Below are 23,467 nucleotides of genomic sequence, written 5' to 3'. Positions count from 1 at the left end.
CTTTCTTCTCCTCTTTCCTGGTCCAAATGGTGTTGTCTAATCCCAGGTCCACTGAACCTGAGCAGGTAATACCAATGCAGTCCACAGCTGCTGGCTGTTCTGCCACAAACGCTCCCTGCGAGCTGGCAGCCTCCTGTTGATTTGATCTGGAAATTGTCCTACAAACTAAAGGCAGGCGTTGTTTCCTTACGCCAAGCTGCCTTTCTCACACTTGGATCCGATAACCCCAGACCACAATAAAGAAGTGTTCCGTGAGCCATTTTCTAATCTCAATTTATGTTTCCAGCTCTTTTTTCAGAACTGCTGCTCCTCAAAACTTCACTCTTGAGAAAAGAAAAGGACTCAAACCAGTAAGAGGAATTCTCACACCAGGAGAAAAGTCTTTATATGTACTAAAAGCATGGATAGTGGAATATTGGCTCGAAAGATCAGAAAAGAGGGTAAGTACAGGAGAGGGAAGTTTTGAAAACTCCAGGGCATGGCAAGAAATGTCAATGAATAAAGCAGGCCTGGGATAACACTAGGGAGTGCTGGGGACTGTAGCTAACTGAGCAGCCACTCCCCCATCTGGAGGGAACAACCCCAACTTGGCTCTAGCTCTTTGTTGAGATGCACATTTTGGATTATCAAACCTCCCAATTTTTCTAGAGACATCTAAATCTAAAACTGAAAGGTGGGATTTCCCTGGTGGCACAGTGGTTAAGAATCCGCCTGCCAATGCAGGTGACATGGGTTCAAGCTCTGGTCCAGGAAGATCCCACATGCCGCGGAGCAACTAAGCTCATGCACCACAACTGCTGAACCTGCACTCTAGAGCCCACAAGCCACAACTACTAAGCCCACGTGCCACAACTACTGAAGCCCACGCGCCTAGAGCCCATGCTCCGCAACAAGAGAAGCCACCGCGATAAGAAGCCCACGCACCACAACAAAGAGTAGACCCCACTTACCACAACTAGAGAAAGCCTGCGCGCAACAAAAATGGCCCAATGCAACGAAAAAACAAATTAAAAAAAAAAACCTGAAAGGTGGTAACTCAAAAATGGTTAACACTTTGCCCTATTAAAAAAAAAAAAAAAAGGCTAAATCAAGCTATAAGCATATCTGGTTCAAACCACTCACTATCCAGTTTAGGAAAGAGGCCCAGAGACAGGGAGAGACTTGTCTCCAATTGCTCAACAAGCAAGGCCAAGGCAGGACTAGGCCCCAGTCCTACAGGGTTCCCTCAGATGAAAAATCCTGGTGGGAAATGTCTGCGTACATGGCCTAGAACAGCATTATCCCCCAAAAGATAATGCAAGACACTGATGTGAGCCACATATGTAATTTTTAATTTCTTAGTAGCCACATTTAAAGAATAGTAAAAAGGAACAGGTGAAAATAATTTTAATGATATTTTGTTAATCCTAATATATCTAATATACTGTGATGTCAACTAATCAAAGAGAAAGATTTCACCCAGCAAACCCTGCTGGCCACTGCAGCCACTGCAATGCCATGGAAATAGCAGTAGATTTAAAGTCAGCATTCAGATCCCACCCAGCTATGCACAGGCGAGCTGCCTGACCTTGGACATTTACTTCATTTCTCAGTTTCCTCATTTCTAAGTGGGATCATGATCATACCTACTGTCCCTGACAGGGCTACTGTGAGAGGTTCTCATAAGTAACACGTGTAAAAGAAAATGCTTTATGAATGGGAAAGCCCATTTCATTCAGCCAGGAGTTCCCAGTAGGTCAAACTACCCAATATACATTTGTTGAAAACATCTCACCCTTTATCCCCACAATCCTACTTCTAGGAATTTAACTCAAGAAAATAACCAGAGGATAAACAACAAGGTCCTACTGTATAGCACAGGGAACTATGTTCAATATCCTGCAGTAAATTGTAATGGAAAAGAAATATACACAACTGAATCACTTTCCTAGACAGCAGAAATTAACACAACATTGTAAATCAACTATATTGCAATAAAATAAATTTTAAAAAAGAAAAGAATCAGAGATGTTCAAAAATATTTTTAGCCAAAGATGTTCATCACAGTACTATTTATAATAACAACAAAAACTTTCAGAAAAATTCGATGTCCAACAAGAGGTGTTATGGACTGGATTGTGGCCCCTCAAAATGTATATGTTGAAGCCCTAACCCCCAATGTGACTGCACTTGGAGATGGGGTATAAGGAGGTAATTAAGGTTAAATGAGGTCATAAGGGTGGGGCCCTGATCCAATAGGACTGGTGTCCTTATAAGAAGAGGAAGAGACACCAGAGAGGTCTCCCTCTCCCTGCCCAGAGAAAAGGCCATGTGAGGACATGGCAAGAAGGCAGCACCTGAAAGTCAGGAAGAGAGCCTCACCAGGACCACAATTGTAAAAAGGAAAAAAGAAAAAAATATATATATCTATTCACCGAAAAAAGACTGGAAGAAAACAGACCAAAATGTGAATAGTAGTGACCTCTGGGTAGCGGCTGTCTTAGCTGTGGTTGCTGTAACAAAACAACAGACATTTATTTCTCACGGTTCTAGAGGCTCAAAGTCCAAGAGCAAGGTGCCAGCAGAGTTGGTCTCTGGTGATGCCTCTCTTCTTGGCTTGCAGATGGCTGCCTGTCACTGTGTCTTCATGTGGCATTTCCTCTGGGTGCGCTCGGTGCAGGGGTCAATGAGGGGGGAGATCTGGTGTCTCTTCCTCTTCTATAAGAACACTAATCCCATCATGGGAAATTAGTGGGACCTAATGACCCTCATGACCTAACTACTTCCCAAAGGCACCACCTAATACCATCACATTGGGGGTTAGGGCTTCAACATATGCATTTGGGGGGGGACACAAACATTCAGTCCATAACAGTGGCATTATGATGATTTTTAGTTCCACTGTACCCTTACAAGTTTTATCAGGAAAAAAAAAAAGGACATTTTTTAAAGAATGTCTATGGAATAGATGAAGTGAAACCCATGCCCCAGAACAAAATCGGCAAGTGTTCTCCTCAAGCTGTGAGTGGAGCCCAGGCTCACTGATGGAAGGAGGACCAGGTGACCTGGTCCAGCACACAAAATGGGAGAAACTGGATGGGAATCCCCAGCTGGCCACTTGCACTCTGGAGACCCAGGTAAGTCCCCTAAACTGCCACATCCATTTAATGCAGAGAAGAATAGTTACCATAGTTACCCTGGCAGAGCCTGGATTAAATGTGAGGATGGATGTGGAAGTCTTTGTCCTGCCCTAAGGGACAATTAAAGCTGCCTTTGCTGGGTCATCGGGGCCTGGGCTTCATTTGTCCCTGACTTATCCATTGGACCCCATTTGTCCATTCTTTTCCCCTGGAGGCAGAGCAGTGGCACCTTCTGCCAGGAGGCGTGGCTTCTCGAGTTAAGATGGGAGTTAAAGATCACTGCCAAGGGGCTCCCCTGGTGGCGCAGTGGTTGAGAGTCCGCCTGCCGATACAGGGGACACGGGTTCGTGCCCCGGTCCGGGAGGATCCCACATGCCGCGGAGCGGCTGGGCCTGTGAGCCATGGCCGCTGAGCCTGCGCGTCCGGAGCCTGTGCTCCGCAACGGGAGAGGCCACAACAGTGAGAGGCCCGCGTACTGCAAAAAAAAAAAAAAGTTCACTGCCAAGGCCACTGCTTGGGGCTGCACAGGGGAGAACACAGACTGCACATTCCTGGAATGATGCTCAGATGCCTGGATATCTCGGCCCATTACCTCCGCATATCACCACCAGTGCCTGGCAGCAGGCTTTGCATACAGTAGGAGCTCAATAGATGCCTCACTCCCTGTCGAAGCTGATCCTTTTTGCATAATGAGGTTGGTGAAAGTTATTTCTAATTCAATAGTCTGTTAAAATAGTTCCAACCAGTGGTCTTACATAAGTCACTCTCTTAAATAGCAGTTTTCATTTCAAAAGGTACTGGGGGACTTTTCTGTTCCTCACTGACAGTTTATATGATGAGGGATCTTTCTAGAAACCAAACAGTGATCCCTTGATTCCTCTGTATGTGTGCACAGAGGCTTTCTTACATGATAATCATACCATGCGTTTAGGTAATTCACCCTCTTATCCTGTAGATTCTCTCCCTTGATCCTCACAATCATCTCAAGGGAGAGGTGGACAGAGATAATCATAGAGCCAACACTTACTGAGCCCTTGTTCTATGCCAGGAACAAGCTTTACATCAATTATTTCATCCAGTCCCCAGAGGATGGCTATGCTATTATCTCCATTTTACAGATGAGAAAAACTAAAGCTCATAAAGGGGAAGTTTCTAAGACAGCAGAAGTGAAATCCAACCCACAACACCCTACTTCCAGAGCTGTCCCAGAGAGGCCAAAGCGGAGGGTCCCCTTCCCAGGCCACAAATGCAGGCTTTGCTTGTCAGGATGGAGAGGAGGTTCAGTCTCATTTAAAACCCAAGCAAGCTAGTTGGCAGAGTCCAGACTGTTGCTTTTTCACCACGGCTGACACCGTATCATAACTCAGAAGACACAACGTCCGCCAGCGACCAGGAAACCGAGGGCTTGCAATGTGCTCAGAGCCGTTTCAGGAGGTGAAATCCGTTACAAACAAAAGGATGTGATCGTGCCTTGTAAAGCGCTTTGTAAAATTCACATTTACAGAATAATAAAGTTAGTTCAACCGCCCCCCAAAAAAACCCCAATCAAGATGGCAGTGATGAGTTTTGTTTGTTCCAAATGAACATTAAATTCAACATGTAAGCAATTACCCACGATTTTTACCTTTCCAGTGTTTTGAAAGATTGGATGATATCCTTTGCGTGCCCCCAAAGAAAGTACACCTAAATGGAAATAAAGGAAGAAAAGAAAGATACATCAATGGGAAAGCCATCACTGTATTTGCACCCATGTGAAGCTATAAAACCTAAGGGAAAGGTGTGAAAAATTTTGGGAAAGTCAGTGCAGTGACCTCCCCCGCCCAAAAATGGCAAGTCACTATCCTCATCTCAGGTGGCAGTGCCATTCCCGGGGGTGTTGGGGGGAACAGTGCTGCAGGGGCACTGCCGTGAGAATCAGATGGAGGCCTCCAGGTTTAGGAGGAAATAGTGACGAGTCTGCCGTGGGCCGGGGCTTGGGGAGTGGCAGCCTGACTACCATAACCCCTGTTCACGTGTTTATGTCATCCTTATCAGGCTTCATTTGAGAAATATTCACTGAACTGTTACTATGTCAGTGGCCAGAAACAAGATTCTGAGTGCTTTAAATGAGGAACAGAATTAATTCAAGCTGGTCTTTTATTTCACTCTGTTATATACGCTGCCCAGGCCCCTGGCCACGCAGTCACTAGAAGCAACTCAGGATGGGGGCTGTATCAGACCCGTGTGCAAATCCTGGCTCCCTCGGCCTTGGGCAGGTTTGTTTTCCCATCTACGAAATGGGTATGATAGTGGAACCTACCTTGGAGAGTGTTGTGAGCAGTGAAATAGGATAATCCATGTCAACTACTTAGAACAGTGCCTGGAGCAGATACCTTTTCAGTAAAATCTCTCTGCTCTCAACTCACTCATTTGTGGACATTGAATGAGCACCTCCTCTGTCCCAGGCACTTTCTGAGCTCTAAAAGCATTTGGGGCCTTATTTAGACACAAACACATGTTGAGCACCTACTACATGCCAAACACAGCTGGGCACTTTATAAATTTGTCTCATTTAGCCTTCATTTTCAATTAAGTGCTATAAAAAAGAAAATCAAACAACACACAAGAAATTACACTTACACATACTCTCTCTTCCACATAGTTTCACCTAAGATTTACTATCCTGCTCTGGAAAACACTTCAAGGCATGATTCTCGAAACATCTAACAATTTAAAAAACAGATAGCAGTGACTCCTGGTAAAGAGGACATTCAACCCAACAATAGGGAAACACTGAAGTCAATTAACTTTTATCTATGACTTCTAAGTTAGAGGACCACTTAACTGATGCTTGATAAAGACTACATAGCAACTCAAAAATGTTTATGATTTTTTGTTTGTTTGTTTGTTTGTTTTTGGTGGTACGCGGGCCTCTCACTGTTGTGGCCTCTCCCATTGCGGAGCACAGGCTCCGGACGCGCAGGCTCAGCAGCCATGGCTCACGGGCCCAGCCACTCCGCGGCATGTGGCATCCTCCCAGACCGGGACACGAACCCGCGTCCCCTGCATCGTCAGGCGGACTCTCAACCACTGCGCCACCAGGGAAGCCCACGTTTATGATTTTTTAAGTGAAACACTCAAAACAGTAAATTCTGCACCTTACATGTAAAACTTTGCCAAGAATGTACACTTGAGTACGAAGAATGGAGGGAACACATAAAAACAGCAACAAATATTTCAGTTAATGGGCTTACAGACACATTTTTAGTCTCTTTTTCAATTTTTTCAGTAATGTTATACTATATTTTTTAAATAAATATTTTTTAATTACCATACAACCCAGCAATCCCACTTCTGGGTACAAATCCAAAAGAACTGAAAGCAGGGTCTCAAAAAGATATGTGTACACCCATATTCACAGCAGCATTATTCACAATGGTCAAAAGATGGAAGTAACCCAAGTGTCCAACAGTGGATGAACAGATACACAACACGTGGTCCATCCACACAACGGAATAGTATTCAGCCTTAACAAGGAAGAAAATTCTGACACATTACGACATGGATGAACCTTGAGGACATCATGCTAAGTGAAGTAAGCCAGTCACAGACAGACAGATCCTGTATGATTCCACTTGTCTGATTCAAAGAGACAGAAAGTAGTCAAATTCATAGAGATGGAAAGTTGAATGGCAGTTGCCAGGGGCTAGGGTGGTGGGAATCAGGAGTTAATGTTTAAAGAGGACAGAATTTCCTTTGCAAGATGAAAGAGTTCTGCTGATTGGTTGCACAGCAATGTGAATATACTTAACACTGCTGAACCATACACATAAAAATGGCTAAGGCAGGGCTTCCCTGGTGGCGCAGTGGTTGAGAGTCCGCCTGCCGATGCAGGGGACACAGGTTCGTGCCCCGGTCCGGGAGGATCCCACATGCCGCGGAGCAGCTAGGCCCGTGAACCATGGCCGCTGAGCCTGTGCGTCCGGAGCCTGTGCTCCGCAACGGAAGAGGCCACAACAGTGAGAGGCCCGCGTACCGCAAAAAAAAAAAAAAGGCTAAGGTGGCAAATGTTATGGTATGTGTACTCTACCATAATTTTAAAATAAATAGTATGTTTTAGAAAGTAATGTTTTTTATTCTCCCATCATCTAACATCGCAAATGCACGTAGTAAGTGTCCAATAGGTATAGAAAGATTGATTAATTGACCTACTGACCAAATGCCTTAAATGAGGAAGAAGGAGATCCCCAACCCACCAAGTAACAGTTTTTGAAAACTCACTTCTGTCCAGGTCTTTCCTCTGCCCAGAACCTTCAATGGCTCCCCATTGCCCTCAAGGTAAAGTCAAAGCTGCTAAGTGGCTGTCAGCCTTGACCAAGCGCTCCCTGCAAAGTGTTCTACACGCAGCACCTTAATCCTCACAACGACCCCGTGAAGGAGGCATCTTTACAGATGAGACTCATGAGGCCTAGAAAAGTTAAGACATTTGCCCGAGGTCACACTGCTGGTGTGAGCCAAAGCCAGGTAGTCTGACCAGAGTCCATGCTTATAAGCCCTACACTAAACCATGGCTCCAGTCCAGGCCCGTCACCCCTGCTCACCTCCCCCGACGGGCCACACATCTTCTCCCCATCTGGTGGAGAGACTTCACAGCCCCAGATGTCCTTTGTAATGGTGTCTGACACACCACACCCCTCTTTCCTTGACAACCACCCCGCACCCCAAAGCTAGTGAGAGGCCCTCCCTGGCGCCCCCTCTGGGCGATTATGTCAAAGCATTGACAGTGCTGACAGAGTCTGTTTTGGTGATTGTCTCCCGCTCTGACACCTCCACAGGGCACAGACCACGGCGTTTCAACCCTGGACACAGTACTGAACACAGGGTTTTGCCCCATATGGAAGGAAGGGAGGGAGGGAGAGAGGGAGAGAGCAGAGTGGAAGGAGGGAGGTGGGGGGGGAGGAAGGAGGAAGGAAGGGAGGGAGGGAGGAAAGAAGGGGGGAGGAAGGGGGGAAGGGGGAAGGGAGGGAAGAAGGAAGTTCTTTCTGGTCCCCTAAGGCTTTCCATGTTGTCACTGGCATCACTATAAGACTGTCATCATGGGATTGGACGCCCCTGGAATAAATAGCCAGTTAACTCTTGTATTCCTTTACTGGCATTTCCAGAACAAAGTACCACAGACTGGATGGCTTAAAACAACCAAAATTAATTTTCCCATAGTTCTAGAAGCCATAAGTCCGAGATTAAGGTATTGGCAGGTTGGTTCCTCCTGAGGCCCCTCTCCTTGCCCTGCAGATGGCCACCTCCCTTCAGCATCCTCACACTGTGTGTCTGTGTCCTCCCCTCCTCTTCTCATAAAGTTGCCAGTCCTATTGGATTAGGGCCCACCCTCATGACCTTATTTAGCCTTAATTACCGCTGTCAAGACCCTATCTGCACACAGTCACATTGTGAGGTCCTGGAGGTTAGGACTTCAACATCTGAATGCAGGGGATACAATTCAGCCCTTAACAACTCTCAAAACGCAAGGCGACCTGTTCAAACAAGTCTCCCTGGAAGCTGCCACCCTGTTCCTCCTGCAGAGGCAAACTGCTGCCAGGCTTGTCTCTCACAGAGCTTCACTTGTGAGAGTGAAAGTGTGTTTGATCTCAAGAAACACTGTAAGGTCACCAAGAGCTGACTGGCAGTCCCCTGGGTGCAGAGTGGAGACCACTTTCTTATAAAAGACTGAGATTAAAAATGGCATCCTTGGCATTCGGAGGTGAGAAATTGGTCCTGAAGGATGTTCCTAAATCGGGAATGCAGAAATATTTTGAGCAATAACAGTATCCCTGGACCAAGTTCATGGTCTTTCTGGGTGACTTCTGTGGAGAAGAACCATGGAGAATGTAATATATATATATGCATAAGATTGTGTGTGTGTGTATATATATATATATATATATATATATATATATATATATATATGTATAAAGAATGTATTCAATATATCTGTAAAAGAATGTGTGTATATATTTATATAAAGAATGTCTATATATATGTATAACTGAATCACTTTGCTGTACAGCAGAAATTAACACAACGTTGTAAATCAACCATACTTCAATTAAAAAACAAGAATCATGGCGTCTTGGCTGTGACTTAGGGCAAGTCATTTGTCCCCTCTTCTTCCTTAGTGTGACAATCCGACAGTTGTTCTCGTGGAGTTGTTGAAAGCATTACACGAAGTGAAAATGAAAAGTACTTTGCAAAAGTCCTATAGACATACTACTTATTACTTTTACCATTATCTCAGCTCTGATAGCCATTTCCAGGGATTTCTGCCAAGGATGGAAGCTACACTCGAGATCCATCTAAGGTTTCTTTCAAACATGAGATTTTTCTGATTCTAAGCTATAGGTTTAAATTATATATCAAATCCTTATTTCTTACCCACACCAAGTTGACCAAGGCTGAGAATGAACCTCTCATTCATTTCTAAAGAATTTATTCCACAAGTAAGCAAACAAACAAATGAACAATGAAGAGGTCTCAGTGGCTCAGAGGAGGGACTGTAATGGCACAAAGTTTCTTTTGGGGGTGATGAAAATGCTGTAAAATGGACTGTGGTAATGGTAGCACAACCCTATGAATATACTAAACCACTGAAATGTACACTTTAAATCAGTGAATTGTATAGTATGTGAATTATATCTCAATAAAACTGTTAATTAAAATTCCCCAGAGCCTTTTCTGGTGGACTCTGACTTGGCAGTTTCCTGATTCTTCATCAGTGTAAGTTCTGCCACTTAAGATTCCCACAAAAATGGCCAAGAGGACACAGTCCCACTTTACAGTGCAGGCAGCTGAAGGGCTGTTTTATATACCCTGGGATACAATTAACAGGAATCCAGGCAACAAGCAACAAGCAACAAGCATCGTGTGGTTTACCTGCAACAGAGTATGTACCGCATGGGTAACAGGGAAAACTCCTTCTGTGGCTGATAAACATTCAGAAAATCCAACGAAGTACCCAATTTTAAGGCATCCCAGGATGATGGTAATGACTGCAAACAACGTGATACTACCTAAATTGGGGGAGGGGGAAGGGGAGAAATACACACATATAAGTGTTAATATGCACTAATATCATTTCAAAATAAATTATACTAAACCTTCACATAAATGGTCGCATGATTTTTGACAAGAGTGCCAAGACAATTCAATGGGGAAAGTACATTTGTTTCAACAACTAGTGCTAGGAAACTGGGTATCCACATGCAAAAGAATGAAGCCGGATGCTTACCTTACAGTATATCAAAAATTACCTCAAAACGAATCAAAGATTTAAATGTAAAACCTAAATCTATAAAAATCTTAGACAAAAACATAGGGGAAAATCTTTATAATGTCGGATCTGGCAATGACTTATTGGATATGACACCAAAAGCACAAGCCACAAAAGAAAGAAATAGGTAACTTGGGCTACATCAAAATGAAAAAAAAATTATGCATCAGAGGACACTATCAACCCACAGAATGGAGAAAATATTCACAAGTTGTATATTTGATAAGGTGTGAGCGTCCAGACTCTATACAGAACTACAATTTAACCATTAATAAAAAAAAATAAAAAATAAACAAAGGACTTGAATAGACATTTCTCCAAAGAACATATGTAAATGGATAATTAATACATGAAAAGATGCTCAACATCACTAATCATTAAGGAAATGAAAATGAAAATCACTATGATACACCACCTCAGGGACTTCCCCGGTGGTCCAGTGGTTAAGACTCCATGCTTCCACTGCAGGGGGTGCAGTTCGATCCCTGGTCAGGGAACTAAGATCCCACATGCTGTGTGCCATGGCCAAAAAAAAAGAAAGGAAATACGACTTCACATGCATTAGCATGGCTGCTACCCACAAAAGAGAAAGGAAAGGGGTGAGGGGAGGGGGGAAGGAGAGGGGGAGGGGAGCGAGGGGAAGGGGGGAAAGGAAGGAAGGAAGGGAGGGAGGGAGAGAAGGAGTGGGGAGAGAAGTAAAATAATAACAAATGCTGGCAAAAATGTGGAGAAATTGGAACCCTTATACACTGTTGATGGAATGTAAAATGGTGTAGCCGCTATGGAAAACAGTATGGCACTTTCTCAAAAATTTAAAAACCGTAACTCTACATGGCCCAGCAATATACCCAAGAGGATCAAAAGCAGGTACACAAAGCATGTACACCCATGTTCATGGCAGCATTATTCACAATAGCCTAAAGGTGAAAGCAACCCAAGTGTCCATCAATGGATGAACGGATAAAGTGTGGCAGGGACTTCCCTGGTGGCGCAGTGGTTAAGAATCCGCCTGCCAATGCAGGGGACAAGGTTCGAGCCCTGGTCAGGGAAGATCCCACATGCCGCGGAGCAACAAAGTTCGTGAGCCACAACTACTGAGCCCTGTGCCACAACTACCGAAGCCTGCACACCTAGAGCCCATGTTCTGCAACAACAGAAGCCACCGCAGTGAGAAGCCCGCGCACTGCAACAAAGAGTAGCCCCTGCTCGCCGCAACTAGAGAAAGCCCACGCACAGCAACGAAGACCCAATGCAGCCAAAAGTAAATAAATAAATATTTAACAAATAAATTTATTTTTTTAATTGTCCTGTTTTTTAAAAAAAAAGTTTGGCATATCTGTGCAATGGAATATGATTCCGTTTTTAAAAGGAAAGGCGGGCTTCCCTGGTGGCGCAGTGGTTGGGAGTCCGCCTGCCGATGCAGGGGAGACGGGTTCGTGCCCCGGTCTGGGAAGATCCCACATGCCGCGGAGCGGCTGGGCCCGTGAGCCATGGCCGCTGGGCCTGTGCGTCCGGAGCCTGTGCTCCGCAACGGGAGAGGCCACAACAGTGAGAGGCCCACATACCACAAAAAAAAAAAAAAAAAAAAAGGAAAGGCATTCTGACCCCTGCTACACCGTGGATGAACCTTGAGGACATTATGCCAAGTGAAATAAGCCAGTCACAGAAGGACAGATGCTGCATGACTGTGCTCCTATGAGATGCCTTAGAATAGTTCAATTCATAGGGAGAAAAAGCAAAATGGTGGCTACCAGGGGCTGGGGTGAGGGGGAAATGGGGAGTTATTTAATGATACAGACTTTTAGTTTTACAAAATGAAAGAGTGTTGGACATTACAGTTGTAATGAATTCACAATATGAATGTACTTAACACCACTGAACTGTACACTTAAATGATTAAGTTGGTAAATTGTACGTTATGCTTATTTTGTCACAATTTAAAAAGTTTTAAATATATATAAAGTAAATTCTACTATTGGCCTCACAAGCTGAAAGTAGAAGACAATATTATGTCTTGTTTATCATTGTACCGACTTCATGCATATTCCAGGGTCTGATAAGGGACGTACATTCAACAAAGTTTGGCCAAAACAACACAAGTCCTCTAGAAGTTTTCCCCCCAAAATGATCCATCTAAGAGTGTCACTGTTCTGCTCAAAAATCTCAGTTCTCTGATCCTAAATTCCTGCTCTAAATAATAAAAGGGGTATAAGGTATACAGGAACTTTCTGTACTATCTTTGCAATTTGTCTGTAAAATAGAAAGTTTATTTTTTTCAAAATGATAGGGAGGGGTCTAGAGCAGTGGCATGAAAAGGGCCATGCTAGTGAAGTGAAGAAAGGCAAGTTCTCTGATGGTACATCCAGCATAGTTGACAACAAATAAACAAAAAATATGCATATGAATAAGACTGGGAAGGAATATGCAAAATACATTAAAAAGAAACTCGTAACCAAATGAAAAAAAATAGCAAGAAAACCATAATGATGGTGGGGACTTGATCAATGTCACAGTCCCTAATCCCCCTTCTGGGCCAACATTAACCACCATTCATACATTCTCTCCCACGAACAGAGGAAACTGGATCTTGTTTGACATGAATTATGGCAAGAGAAGAGAGAAGGGCATGAGCCATAACAGGGAGCTATAATATTACAGCTCTGGCCTAAGAAGCCTCCAGTGAAGAGTAATGCAATCGCCTGGCTCCTTTCCATTGCTCAAAGCATTATAGAAACAACTCTAAGTCACATTTTCTTAAATCCTGGAAATGCCCCAGTGAAATCAGAAACTTCGTAAGAGTGGAGAATCAATCCCAGGGCTTTGAAATGGTTTGATAAATGCATGGTTCGTTTTGATTACAAAGAGAGATAGCAAGATGAGGTGAGGCAGTCTGGTTGGGTGGTAAGGGCACAGGCTGTAACTCTGGGAACCTGGCTGTGCCACCAATGGAACATGGGAGTTCAGACAGGTCACTTCCATGCTCCCGGCCTCAGTTTTCCCACCTATAAAATGAGATTGGTCCACAGCAGTGGCTCGCAAACTGCAAGAGAATCCTGGAGGGCTTGTTAAAACACAGAGTGCTGGGCCGCACCCCCAGAGTTTCTGATTCAATAGATCTGGGGTGTGGCCCCCAAATTCGCATCTCTAACAAGTTCATAGGTGGGGTGATGCTGGTGACCTGGGACCCCACCTTGAGAACCATTGCTCTTTGCCACTGACAATTCAAGAGTTGCAACAAACACATCACGTGTCTTCTCATGCTCTTTTTTTTTTTTTTGCGGTACGCGGGCCTCTCACTGCTGTGGCCTCTCCCGTTGTGGAGCACAGGCTCCGGACGCGCAGGCTCAGCGGCCATGGCTCACGGGCCCAGCCACCCCGCGGCATGTGGGATCTTCGCAGACCGGGGCACGAACCCGTGTCCCCTGCATCAACAGGCGGACTCCCAACCACTGCGCCACGAGGGAAGCCCCCTTCTCACGCTCTTAAAGCCCTTCCTTCCTTCATCCATCCTTCCATCCATTTATTTGTACAACAAATATTTTAGGGACTCATACTATGCATGAGGCATTTTGCCAGGGGCTCAAAGGTAAACAAGTAAGACTGCTGGAGAAACAAAAATACACACATATAGTATTGAATAAATTGTGGAGTACACAAAATATAGAGCGATGAGCTGGCACCAGACTTCTCATCTGCATCGTGGGAAACCAGAAGCCAGCGGAAGAGTAGCTAGAGTCCACTGCAAGGAAATGACTGCATCTTAAAAACCCTATTCCCAGCCAAGATGGCACCCCCTTGTCAGGGCAAAAGACAGAAAGATATTTGAAGGTATGCCAAATATAATTGTTTGACAACTATTTGTTGTTCAACTATGATCCAGGTACTTGGGATATAAAAATGTCAGTAAAGGGCTTCCCTGGTGGCGCAGTGGTTGGGAGTCCGCCTGCCGATGCAGGGGACGCGGGTTCATGCCCCGGTCCGGGAAGATCCCACATGCCGCAGAGCGGCTGGGCCCGTGAGCCATGGCCGCTGAGCCTGCGCGTCCGGAGCCTGTGCTCCACGACGGAAGAGGCCACAACAGTGAGAGGCCCGCATACCGCAAATAAAAAGAAAATCAATTATGCTATAAAAACACAGTACACAGAGTATAGAGGTAGGTACTGACTGCCTGGCTTCAAATCCTTTTTCTACCACTTATTATAGTTGATGACCTTGAGCAATTACTTAACTTCTCTGTGCCTCAGTTTCCTCATCTGTAAAATGTGGATAATAAGATTGACTATCTCCCAGGGATGTAGAGGAGATTAACTGAGTCATAACATGAAAAGCACCTAGAACAGTGCCCCTCAAATAGAAAATTCTATAAACGGGATGTTATCATCATCATCATCACTCAACCACAAAGAAACACTTAATGAATTAGAACCAATTAGAAAGTGCCCCAGCCACATTCCTTGAGAATAATCCTAAAATGTCTAGTGTTGGCAGAGGCGAGACTCCTCCTCCGTGTTAGGCTCCCACATCCTTTCTAGGAGTCTAGAATCTTGGAACCATAGGCTCTTAGAGGTGGAAGTTTCCACAAAGTTAGTTTACATCTCCCATCTCATGCAAGGATGCTTCCCAGTGCATCATGACCAGCGGCCACCTGGTCTCCACCTGGACATGCCCAGGGCTGGGAGGCTCACCCTTCCATCACCAGCTGGTGCTTGGATTACAATGCTCTTCCCCACAGTGAACTGCAGTCAGCCTCCCAGAACTGCCATCCTCTTCCCTGGAGATTCTGCCATGGTTCACTCATTCCTTCATCCATTCATCCGTGCATTCATCCATTTGATGATTCAGTAAATGTCAACTGGCACTTGTTACATGTTAGGCACTGTGCCAGGAGCTCAGGTTATAACAGTAATTACATTCAGACAGGGTCTTTGCCTTCAAGAGCTCACCATCTGGTCAGATCAACAAACAAACTGAATGACACAATCTCCTGTTTGAGAAGTGCTAGGAAGAAAATAGGGTGTTATGAGAACATACAACCCGGAAGCCACACCTGGTCTGAAGGCATCGGGAGAGGCTTCCCTGAAGAAGTGACTCTCGTTTGCTGACCTGGAGCTGACGGGGGTGGGCCTGCAGCATTTTCCACCCCACCATCTCCACATCCTCTCTCTCCTGGACTGGACATCCTTTCGCTCCTCCTGGGGCCGCCCTCCTGCAGGCACCCATGTGATGCTCAAAGGGGGACGTGACACTCCACGTGCAGCCTGACCTCCTTTCCAATCAATGACCGACTAGCATCGGCTTTTTGGGCAGCTACATCATGAGGCTGAAATCCTGACATCAGGTTTACATTTTCTACTAGAGCAGAAATCCCGTCCCAAAACCCCAAACATGCATGATAATGCATGCAGTTAGGCAAGACCCTCTCAAGATGACCCCAGGCTGGACCTTGGGGATCACTGCTCCTGTTTGTGAGGGAATTGCTCAAAACTCCCTGCATCTTGATCTGCTCCAGAATTTTGCTGGGGGTTGCTGTTATGCTCAGTTCTCTATATTCTGTGTATTCTTTTATCATTTTTAAAATTCAGGGTAGCTTCCTGAGACCCTACATATTCTCCCTAAGTCCACTTAATTCCTAACTGACCTCTCAGCCTCCTGTTTTACTCCTCTGAAAACCAGGTCCCACCCTGCAGATGGAGTGATCATTCTGAAATACAAGTATGATCACATCATTCCCTTTGTTCAAAACCTCCAATGGCTCCCCACTACCCACTGGACAAAACCAAGATCTGAAGCCTGCAGATAGGGTTCCAGCTAACTCAGATCTTGCTGACATCTCTGGACTCACTTCCAGACTCCAGCAAAAGCAGAAGTTCCTCCTCTGGGACCTCTCCCTAAACCCCCAAACCCTTGCCCCAGGCTACCCTTCTGCCTACCCATCCATCCCCTGCACACCATAACAATGAATCATTTAGTTAATAATAATAATGTATTTCTCTTAGCAGGTTTCTCTAAACATTTTACATGTACAAACTCACTGATTCTCATACAACCCTATGTGATGGTTGGGAGGGTATCATCCTCCCCATTTTACAGATGAGGAAACCGGGGCAGAAAAGGGAGGCTACATGGGGTGGGGTGGGGTTTGGTGGGGAGCTCTTAGCCATCGTGCTCTGCTGCCCCTCATTGTCTGCACTGTCTTTGCCCTCTCCTGCAAGCCCTCCATGCAGGGCCAAACCTGAGCATCCTGCTGCCCCCAGGGCCCAGCCAGCGCCTGGCACAGAATGGGAGCTCAGTCCAGACTGATGAACAAAACCAGACCAAAGTTTCTGCCCCAACGTCACAAAAGTTGTCCCCATGCCGTGGGCTTGGCCACCTTCTCTGTTGTTCCCTGCAAGTTCCACAGATCCCTCTGCTCGATGAAGAGGACAGAAGCCAAATGGAAGTTAGAGGTTTCGCCTTCTCTGTCACCTGCTAATATCACACCCTCTGTCCCGAAGCCAGGAACTTATCTCTCTTCTCTTTCTCACTCTGTCCGAATATTTCTGGTGACAGGGGCTCAACCCTCCTCCTGATGCCCTTTCAGCTTCCTGGTCTAGAAAATGAGGGTGATAACACCCACCCCAAGAACCGCTGGGAGACTGAAAACATTACACTAAGTGAAAGAAGCCAGTCGCCAAGATGACATATTATGTGATTCCATTTATAAAAATGTCCAGACCAGGGGCTTCCCTGGTGGTGCAGTGGTTGAGAGTCCGCCTGCCGATGCAGGGGACACGGGTTCGTGCCCCAGTCCGGGATGATCCCACGTGCCGCGGAGCGGCTGGGCCTGTGAGCCATGGCCGCTGAGCCTGCGCGTCCAGAGCCTATTCTCCGCAACGGGAGAGGCCACAACAGTGAGAGGTCCGCGTACCGCAAAAAAAAAAAAAAGTCCAGACCAGGCGAGTCTAGAGACATAAAGTAGATCCATGGTTGTCTATTCCTGGGGAGGGTCTGGGGGATGATAGCTAAAGGGCACAGTGTTTCTTTTTGAGATGATAAAATGTTCTAAAAATTGACTGTGGTGATGGTTGCACATCTCTGTGAATATCCTACAAACCATCAGCTTGTGCACCTTAAATGGGTGAACTGTAGACTATGTGGACTACATCTCAAGAAAACTATTGTTTTAAAGAAAGGAGGAGAATTGCCAGGCACACTGACATGGGCTCACTATACCCAGAGCAGGGACAGAAGCGCAAGGAAACGAGGAGTATCTGGAGAGGCTGTGTCTGCAGAGGAGTGAGGTGATCAAAGTGAGATGAGAGTGCATTCTGAGGAGGGAAACAAGGTGAAACCCAGACCCATGCTCATGAACTTGCTGCATCTGCCCCGAAGTCAGCAGGGTGGGCTGGAATACCATGGTGACCCACCCTGACCACTCTCTCCTTGGCCACACCAGACGCTGCCACAGGACTGCGCACCAGGTTTTGCAATCCTGTCAATCATCCTCCAGTGGTTTCTGTGAGTCCTGGCTGCACTCCTAGACTGTGGGCTCCCCTGGGTGCAGGGGCGGTTGCATCCTCGTGTCCTGCAGCCTTCATCCTTCCCCTCTCCCTCTTCTTCTGCTCTCTGCCGCCATCTCGCATGGCACCCCACCTCTCTTCACACATGCACTTGGAACCATTTCTTTTAGCAACCTTCACTTTCTCACACATTGGACTGCCTGTTTCTAAAACCCATCACTGTGTCCCAATCTTTATCTCTACAGCCTGTACAGCCACCTGTCCTGGGCAGATCTTACATAAGCAGCTCACGTCTGCCCCTTTACTTGCAGCCCCTTAGGGATAAAGAACACGGTGCTCTGAGCAGCCCTTTTCCAAGGATGGTGCACTGGACAGAGATGTCATGTGTCGTATACATGGATGTGCCTCATTTTAAGTAAAAAGCACTTTGTAAAAATCTGATCTCATAAAAGCAGATTTGGGAGTGATTATTCACACGCACAAAGAAAGCCTCACTGTGACAAACAACTGGGACAATGCCTCTAATGTACCAGCATTCCAAACGCACTCAGTAAATGTGGCTATTAGTCTTCCTGTTGTCATTGCCATGATTTTGTGTTAATAACACTTCTCTGGGCTTGAGACAGGCCAGAAACAAGGAAAAAGACTACCTTCACCACTGCGGTCTTTTAAGAGACCAGAAACAGAACAGAAACAGGACTCTGGTAATTAACAAGAAGAAATGGCTATTCATTAGGTTTTCATGTCACTGGACACACGGGACTGGCATGAGATATCCCAGCTGCTGCCACTTCTTCCAGAAGAAATCAATCTCTTAGCAAACAGAGGATCTGGATGAATAATCCATCATTTCCACTCATTTTAAAAAATTGGTCAATATTTTTTGTTCCAAAGAAAGTCTTCACTTTCTCACACCCAGTAGGTGGAACAGAATGTTTTCCTGCTCAGAGAAATGCCTCACAGCCCGTACCAAGACCCAAAAAACGTTCTCTGGAAAACCTCAGTGCCCAGAATTCCACAGGTTGGCTCTTTCTCAGAGCCCCAGACTTCTAAGACCATCACAGAAGCCAGGGCAGAGCTAAGTCAAACCTGTTTTTCCAGCTAGGATTCCAAGGAAATCCTCAGTCCCTGCTGGGGCTGAAGGCACTTCCCTTGGCATTATGGCCTCCTGGTGTACTTTGGGGATAATTAGGCTCTTGCTTCTTTGATAAACTGCAGCTCATTTACAGGGATAGACAGTGCTTTGCAAACAGCTTTCACTCGACCTCTCCCAGCTCCTCCCTGAGAGGTGGCCAGTAGTCTTATTTTACTGATGAGGAAACCGGGACTCAGAAAGGTGAAGGTAACAGAGCTGAGACATCAAGCCAAGACTTCCAGGGTCAGCACCACTTCCATCATCCACATAGCTCACTTGAATAGTTATGTTATTATGGGGTAAATTGCTGAGTGTCTAAACAGCCACACCCTTTACTGAACACCTACTACGTGCTCTCCTACACTGCCTCATTTACTCCAGACTCCAGTGGTGTCTAATGGATGTCTCAAATGTAACACGTCCACAAAAGGAATCCTGATTCTGCATCCCCACCCTTACTCCTCCTTTTGTCTTCCCAGCCTTGGGAAATGGCACCACCATTCACCCATTGACTGGGGTCCCAGTGCTTAGAGTCTTCCTGGAAAGTGGGGGAGAGAGAGAGGAGGGAAGAGTGAGGAAGAACAGGGTGGGGGAGGGAGAGAGGAAGGAAGGGAGAAAGGAGAGAGGGAGAGAGGAAGGAAGGATGAGGGGAGGGCAGGAGAGAGAAAAAGAGGAAGGAGGGAGAGAGGGAGGGAGGGCAAGAGAAAGGAAAGGAGGGAGGAGGGGGAGGATGGAACAGGGAGGGGTAACACAGAAAGGAAGGGATGGATGAGGAGAGAAGAGGAAGGGAAGTAGAGAAGAAAGAAGGAAGAACAGAAGGATGGAATAGGAAGGAAGTGAGGGAAAGACCAAGGAAGGATCCTGCCACTACAGGAAAGCATAGGTCAAAAGCCTCTGTATGCAATATTTTTTTACCCTGTTTAAGTCAACAACCTCAAAATAACATTTTATTCTTGTTTGCTTGTTTGCTATGAAACTGGATTCACTGCCATTTATAGGGTCACAAAACCACGAACCTCCCTGAAACAACTACTTTCAGAGCAGGAATCTGGGCCATGCTGCAGTTGTGTGCAGTTTTTCCAAAGGCAAGATGAACTAGACACAGTCCCTGAGCCTAAGAAACCTAAAATCTCATCCAGTTGACAAGGCTTATATCCACTAGTCATAAGGCAAGGCAGAAATTGACAAGCGCCAAAGAGCTCTACACAGAGAGAGCTGTGGCAGCCCGTGGGAGTGAGGAGTAATTCCTGCCAGGTGTGTAGAGAAGGTGTCATTGGGGCAGACCTTTGCAGGGAGTGTGGGTGGGAGGGAGAGTGACTGTGTGCTGGGCGCCCACCCTGTACCCAGCAGTCACTGGTCCTACACACGTGTGATTCCCATTCTACACATGCTGAAACTGGGGGAGTGGGAAGACTGAGTAACGTGCCCAAGAGCATGCAAGGAAAATGACAGCCACACTCTACGAGAGACTTAAATTCAGATCGAACATGAGAATTCAAGCAGAGACCTGTGATGTGCCTGGACCACACAGAGTGAAATGTACCCGGCCCCTCCCATGGAGATTTCTCAGGCACCCGCTTTCTCCACAGACTCCCCACCACCTCCTCCCTTTGACCTGCATCATGTCTATCTCCCTTCCAAGAGTGCAAGGTCCTTGAGGAGGGGAGGGTTCCTGTCTTGACAACGTTTCAATCAATGTGTTGTGAGTACCTAGCAAGTGCTTCTGTTCCCCGCTGCCTGAACATGTATCCACTCATTGATTACATCATTCATCTCAAGCGCATTTTCTTAGCACCCACCTTATGCCAGGCCCTGAGTTGGCTCTAGGACCAAGAGATGAGCATCTTAGAGTTCCCCCAGTGTGGTGGAGGGGACTGAAGTGTCAACAAGAAGCACAGTGCCTTCCCAGGGTGCAGTGAGGGGTGAAGGAGTGAGGTCAGAACCCCAAAAGGTGAGAGAAGGGGTCTGAAAAGAATCACTGGGGAGCACGGGGTGGGGCCTGAGCCCTATCTCCTAAAGCAAGGCACGTGGGAGGCATTCCAGGAGGAGGGAACAGAATATGCAAAGGCAGATAAGCATGAAATATTGTGAAGGGAACTAAAAGCCTTTGAGACTGGAGCACAGAATGCGGGCCAAGGAGAGGATAAAACTAAAGAGGCCATCTAGGCTCAGATCTTAGCGGGCCTTGAATGCCAGGATAAGGAGTGTGGCCTCCATCATGGGGTCTGTGGAACCATGGCAGGGCTTTAAACAAGGAAAGATGTGAATAGGTTTGTGTAACCGTAGTTCCAACGATGGCATGTAAGGCAAGAGCCTGAAGGCGGAGAGAGGAGACTATGGCAATAATCCAGCCTTAACGAAGAAAGAGAGAGAAGGGAAGGTGGGCGGAGGCGGGCAGAAACGATGTGCAGGAAGATGGAGGCAGAAAAGACTAAAGGAGAGAAGTCAGAGGCGGAAAGGGCACAGAGCTGCTGTCGGGCTGCGGCTAGCGGGCGAGCAGGCTGGGTTCGCAGGGCACTCACCCGCCGGCCGGTTCGCTGCTTCGGGGACTCACCGCGGAGCCAGCGCGCGCCGGCGTGCGTGTCCTTGAGGCGGCGGTGCGCGGAGCTGCGGCCCACGTACCACAGCATCCAGAGCAGCTGGAGCAGCATGAGCGCCGTGAGGAAGCAGAGCAGGTCGCTCTTGCCCACGCCCGAGGCGTGCACGGCCCAGGCCAGCAGGAACAGCAGCCCCGCCACGAACACGTTCAGCCCATACTGGCTGCTCAGCGCCTCCGCCAGCTTCTGCGGGAAGCTGGCGCGGAAGGCGCCCCGACGAGGGGCCGGGGACTCCGGGGGCCCCGGGGCCGGGAGCTGGGGCGGCGGGCAGGCTGCGGACCCCGACGAGCCCCAGTCCGGGCTGCTCCGAAACGCCTGGGGAGAGGCAGGCGCCCCCTGGCCCTCGGGCATTATTGAGGGACCCGCACTGAGTCTACTCCCGGGGGTGGCTGCGACCCGGGCCCCACCCGCTGCCCCTGTCCTCCGCCCTAGCCCCGACGCCCTCTGCCAACCAGCCCGCTGTCCTGATCACCCTCGGACTCCTGATCTCCCGCCTTCTAATCCCTGCCCTCGGTCAAGGTACCCACCTGATCCACTTACCACCTTCCCCCTCCCGCCCCCCGCCGACCCGGGCTGACCCCGGCTTCTTCGCGCTCCCCAATTCGCACCGCCCACCTTCCCTCCCTCCTCAATGTCCGGGGCAATACTTCCGCCCACTCTGGACCCACGCGGGCCGCTCCCCGCCCCTGGTGCCTCGGCCTGGGGCCAGCCCTGCCCCGACGGCCGCGCGTCCTCCCGCTCCCCGACCCGCGCGCCCGGACCCGCCCGCTGTCCTCAGCTCTGTCCCCTGAGCCGATGCCAGCTGACCCAGTCCTGCCCGATGACAGGTGCCTCCCGCCGGCTCCCAGAGGTGGGATGGAGGGCAAGGTGTCGCCCTGAGCCGGCCCGAGGGTGTGGGCGCGGAGGCGTGGCCGCGGCGGAGCGGCGCGTCCGGGGCCCCGCGGGTGAGTGAGCTCCTCTGGTGCCCCTGAGCGTCTCCGTAGCGGACCACGGAGGTCTTGGTGAGCCCGGACGAACGCGTCCGTGTGCGTGAGTGTCTGCCTGTCCTCGTCTCTGCGTATTTCTACGGTCTGTTTTCTCTGTTGCATGTTGCTGTGTCTCTCTGGAGGTCAGTCTTTGGGTGTGTCTGGTTGGGTCGGGGAGGATGGGAGGGGGTGGCAGCTCCTGTCCCTAGATCTATGAATAGGGGGACAGGGTGTCCTTTTCGTTTGTGTCTATGTTTGTCTGTCCGTCTGGTGTACCTGGGTGTCTGCCAGGAGATGCCCAGATGCGGACAAGACAGGAGCCACTTCCCAAGAAAAGAGATCATCTCTCTCCCTCCTCCAAGGGAATGGGGAGCTACTTCTGGAGTGAGCTGAGCTGGGGCTGGGGCTGCCAGGGATCCTCCCTGGAGCCGGGGGAACCGGAGCGTCTCCCTCTGCTCCCCCAGGCCCCCCAAGCTGACCTGGTCCGCCAGAGTGCCCTCTGGAGCAGGAAGCTGGGAGGGAGCCGCTGGGAGATGGAGCCCAGGAAAGGGCAGGTAGGGCTCACAGCGAGCCCCTTGGGCAGTAGCATAGGGCTCAGCACCCAGGAGACACACCCTTTCCCCCTTGGTTTAACATCCTGCCGTTGCTGTTCTGAAATTCTTAATTTTTGAACAGGGGGACCCACATTTTCATTTTTGCAGTGGATCCAGCAAATTACATAGCTGGTTCTGACTGCCAGAGGGTCCTGGCTGTGAGGGAGCCCTGAGCTGGGAGGGAGTCCACCTGAGGACTTGCCATCATTCACGTTTTTGCTTTGTTCATTCATTTATGTGGTCAACACTCACTTAT

The 23,467-nt window shown here is 47.8% G+C and overlaps 1 protein-coding gene across 1 annotated transcript in view; it reads right to left on the bottom strand.

The window, feature by feature from the left end:
- The window catches only part of OTOP1 (otopetrin 1), a gene marked incomplete at both ends in the record, with an annotated part of 42,544 nt that extends 20,540 nt beyond the window's left edge, over positions 1 to 22,004 (bottom strand). The window contains 3 exons of the mRNA XM_082611330.1: positions 4,744 to 4,802; positions 10,026 to 10,162; positions 21,611 to 22,004. Of these exons, the coding sequence (XP_082467456.1) occupies positions 4,744 to 4,802; positions 10,026 to 10,162; positions 21,611 to 22,004 (590 nt within the window). The remainder of the gene's footprint in view (positions 1 to 4,743; positions 4,803 to 10,025; positions 10,163 to 21,610) is intronic.
- Positions 22,005 to 23,467: the final 1,463 nt, after the last annotated feature.

The sequence above is a fragment of the Mesoplodon mirus genome, assembly GCF_964341445.2.
Source record: "Mesoplodon mirus genome assembly, chromosome: 2".
In the NCBI taxonomy this organism is placed as follows: Eukaryota; Metazoa; Chordata; class Mammalia; order Artiodactyla; family Ziphiidae; genus Mesoplodon; species Mesoplodon mirus.
This window is presented reverse-complemented; position numbering and strand designations above follow the sequence as displayed.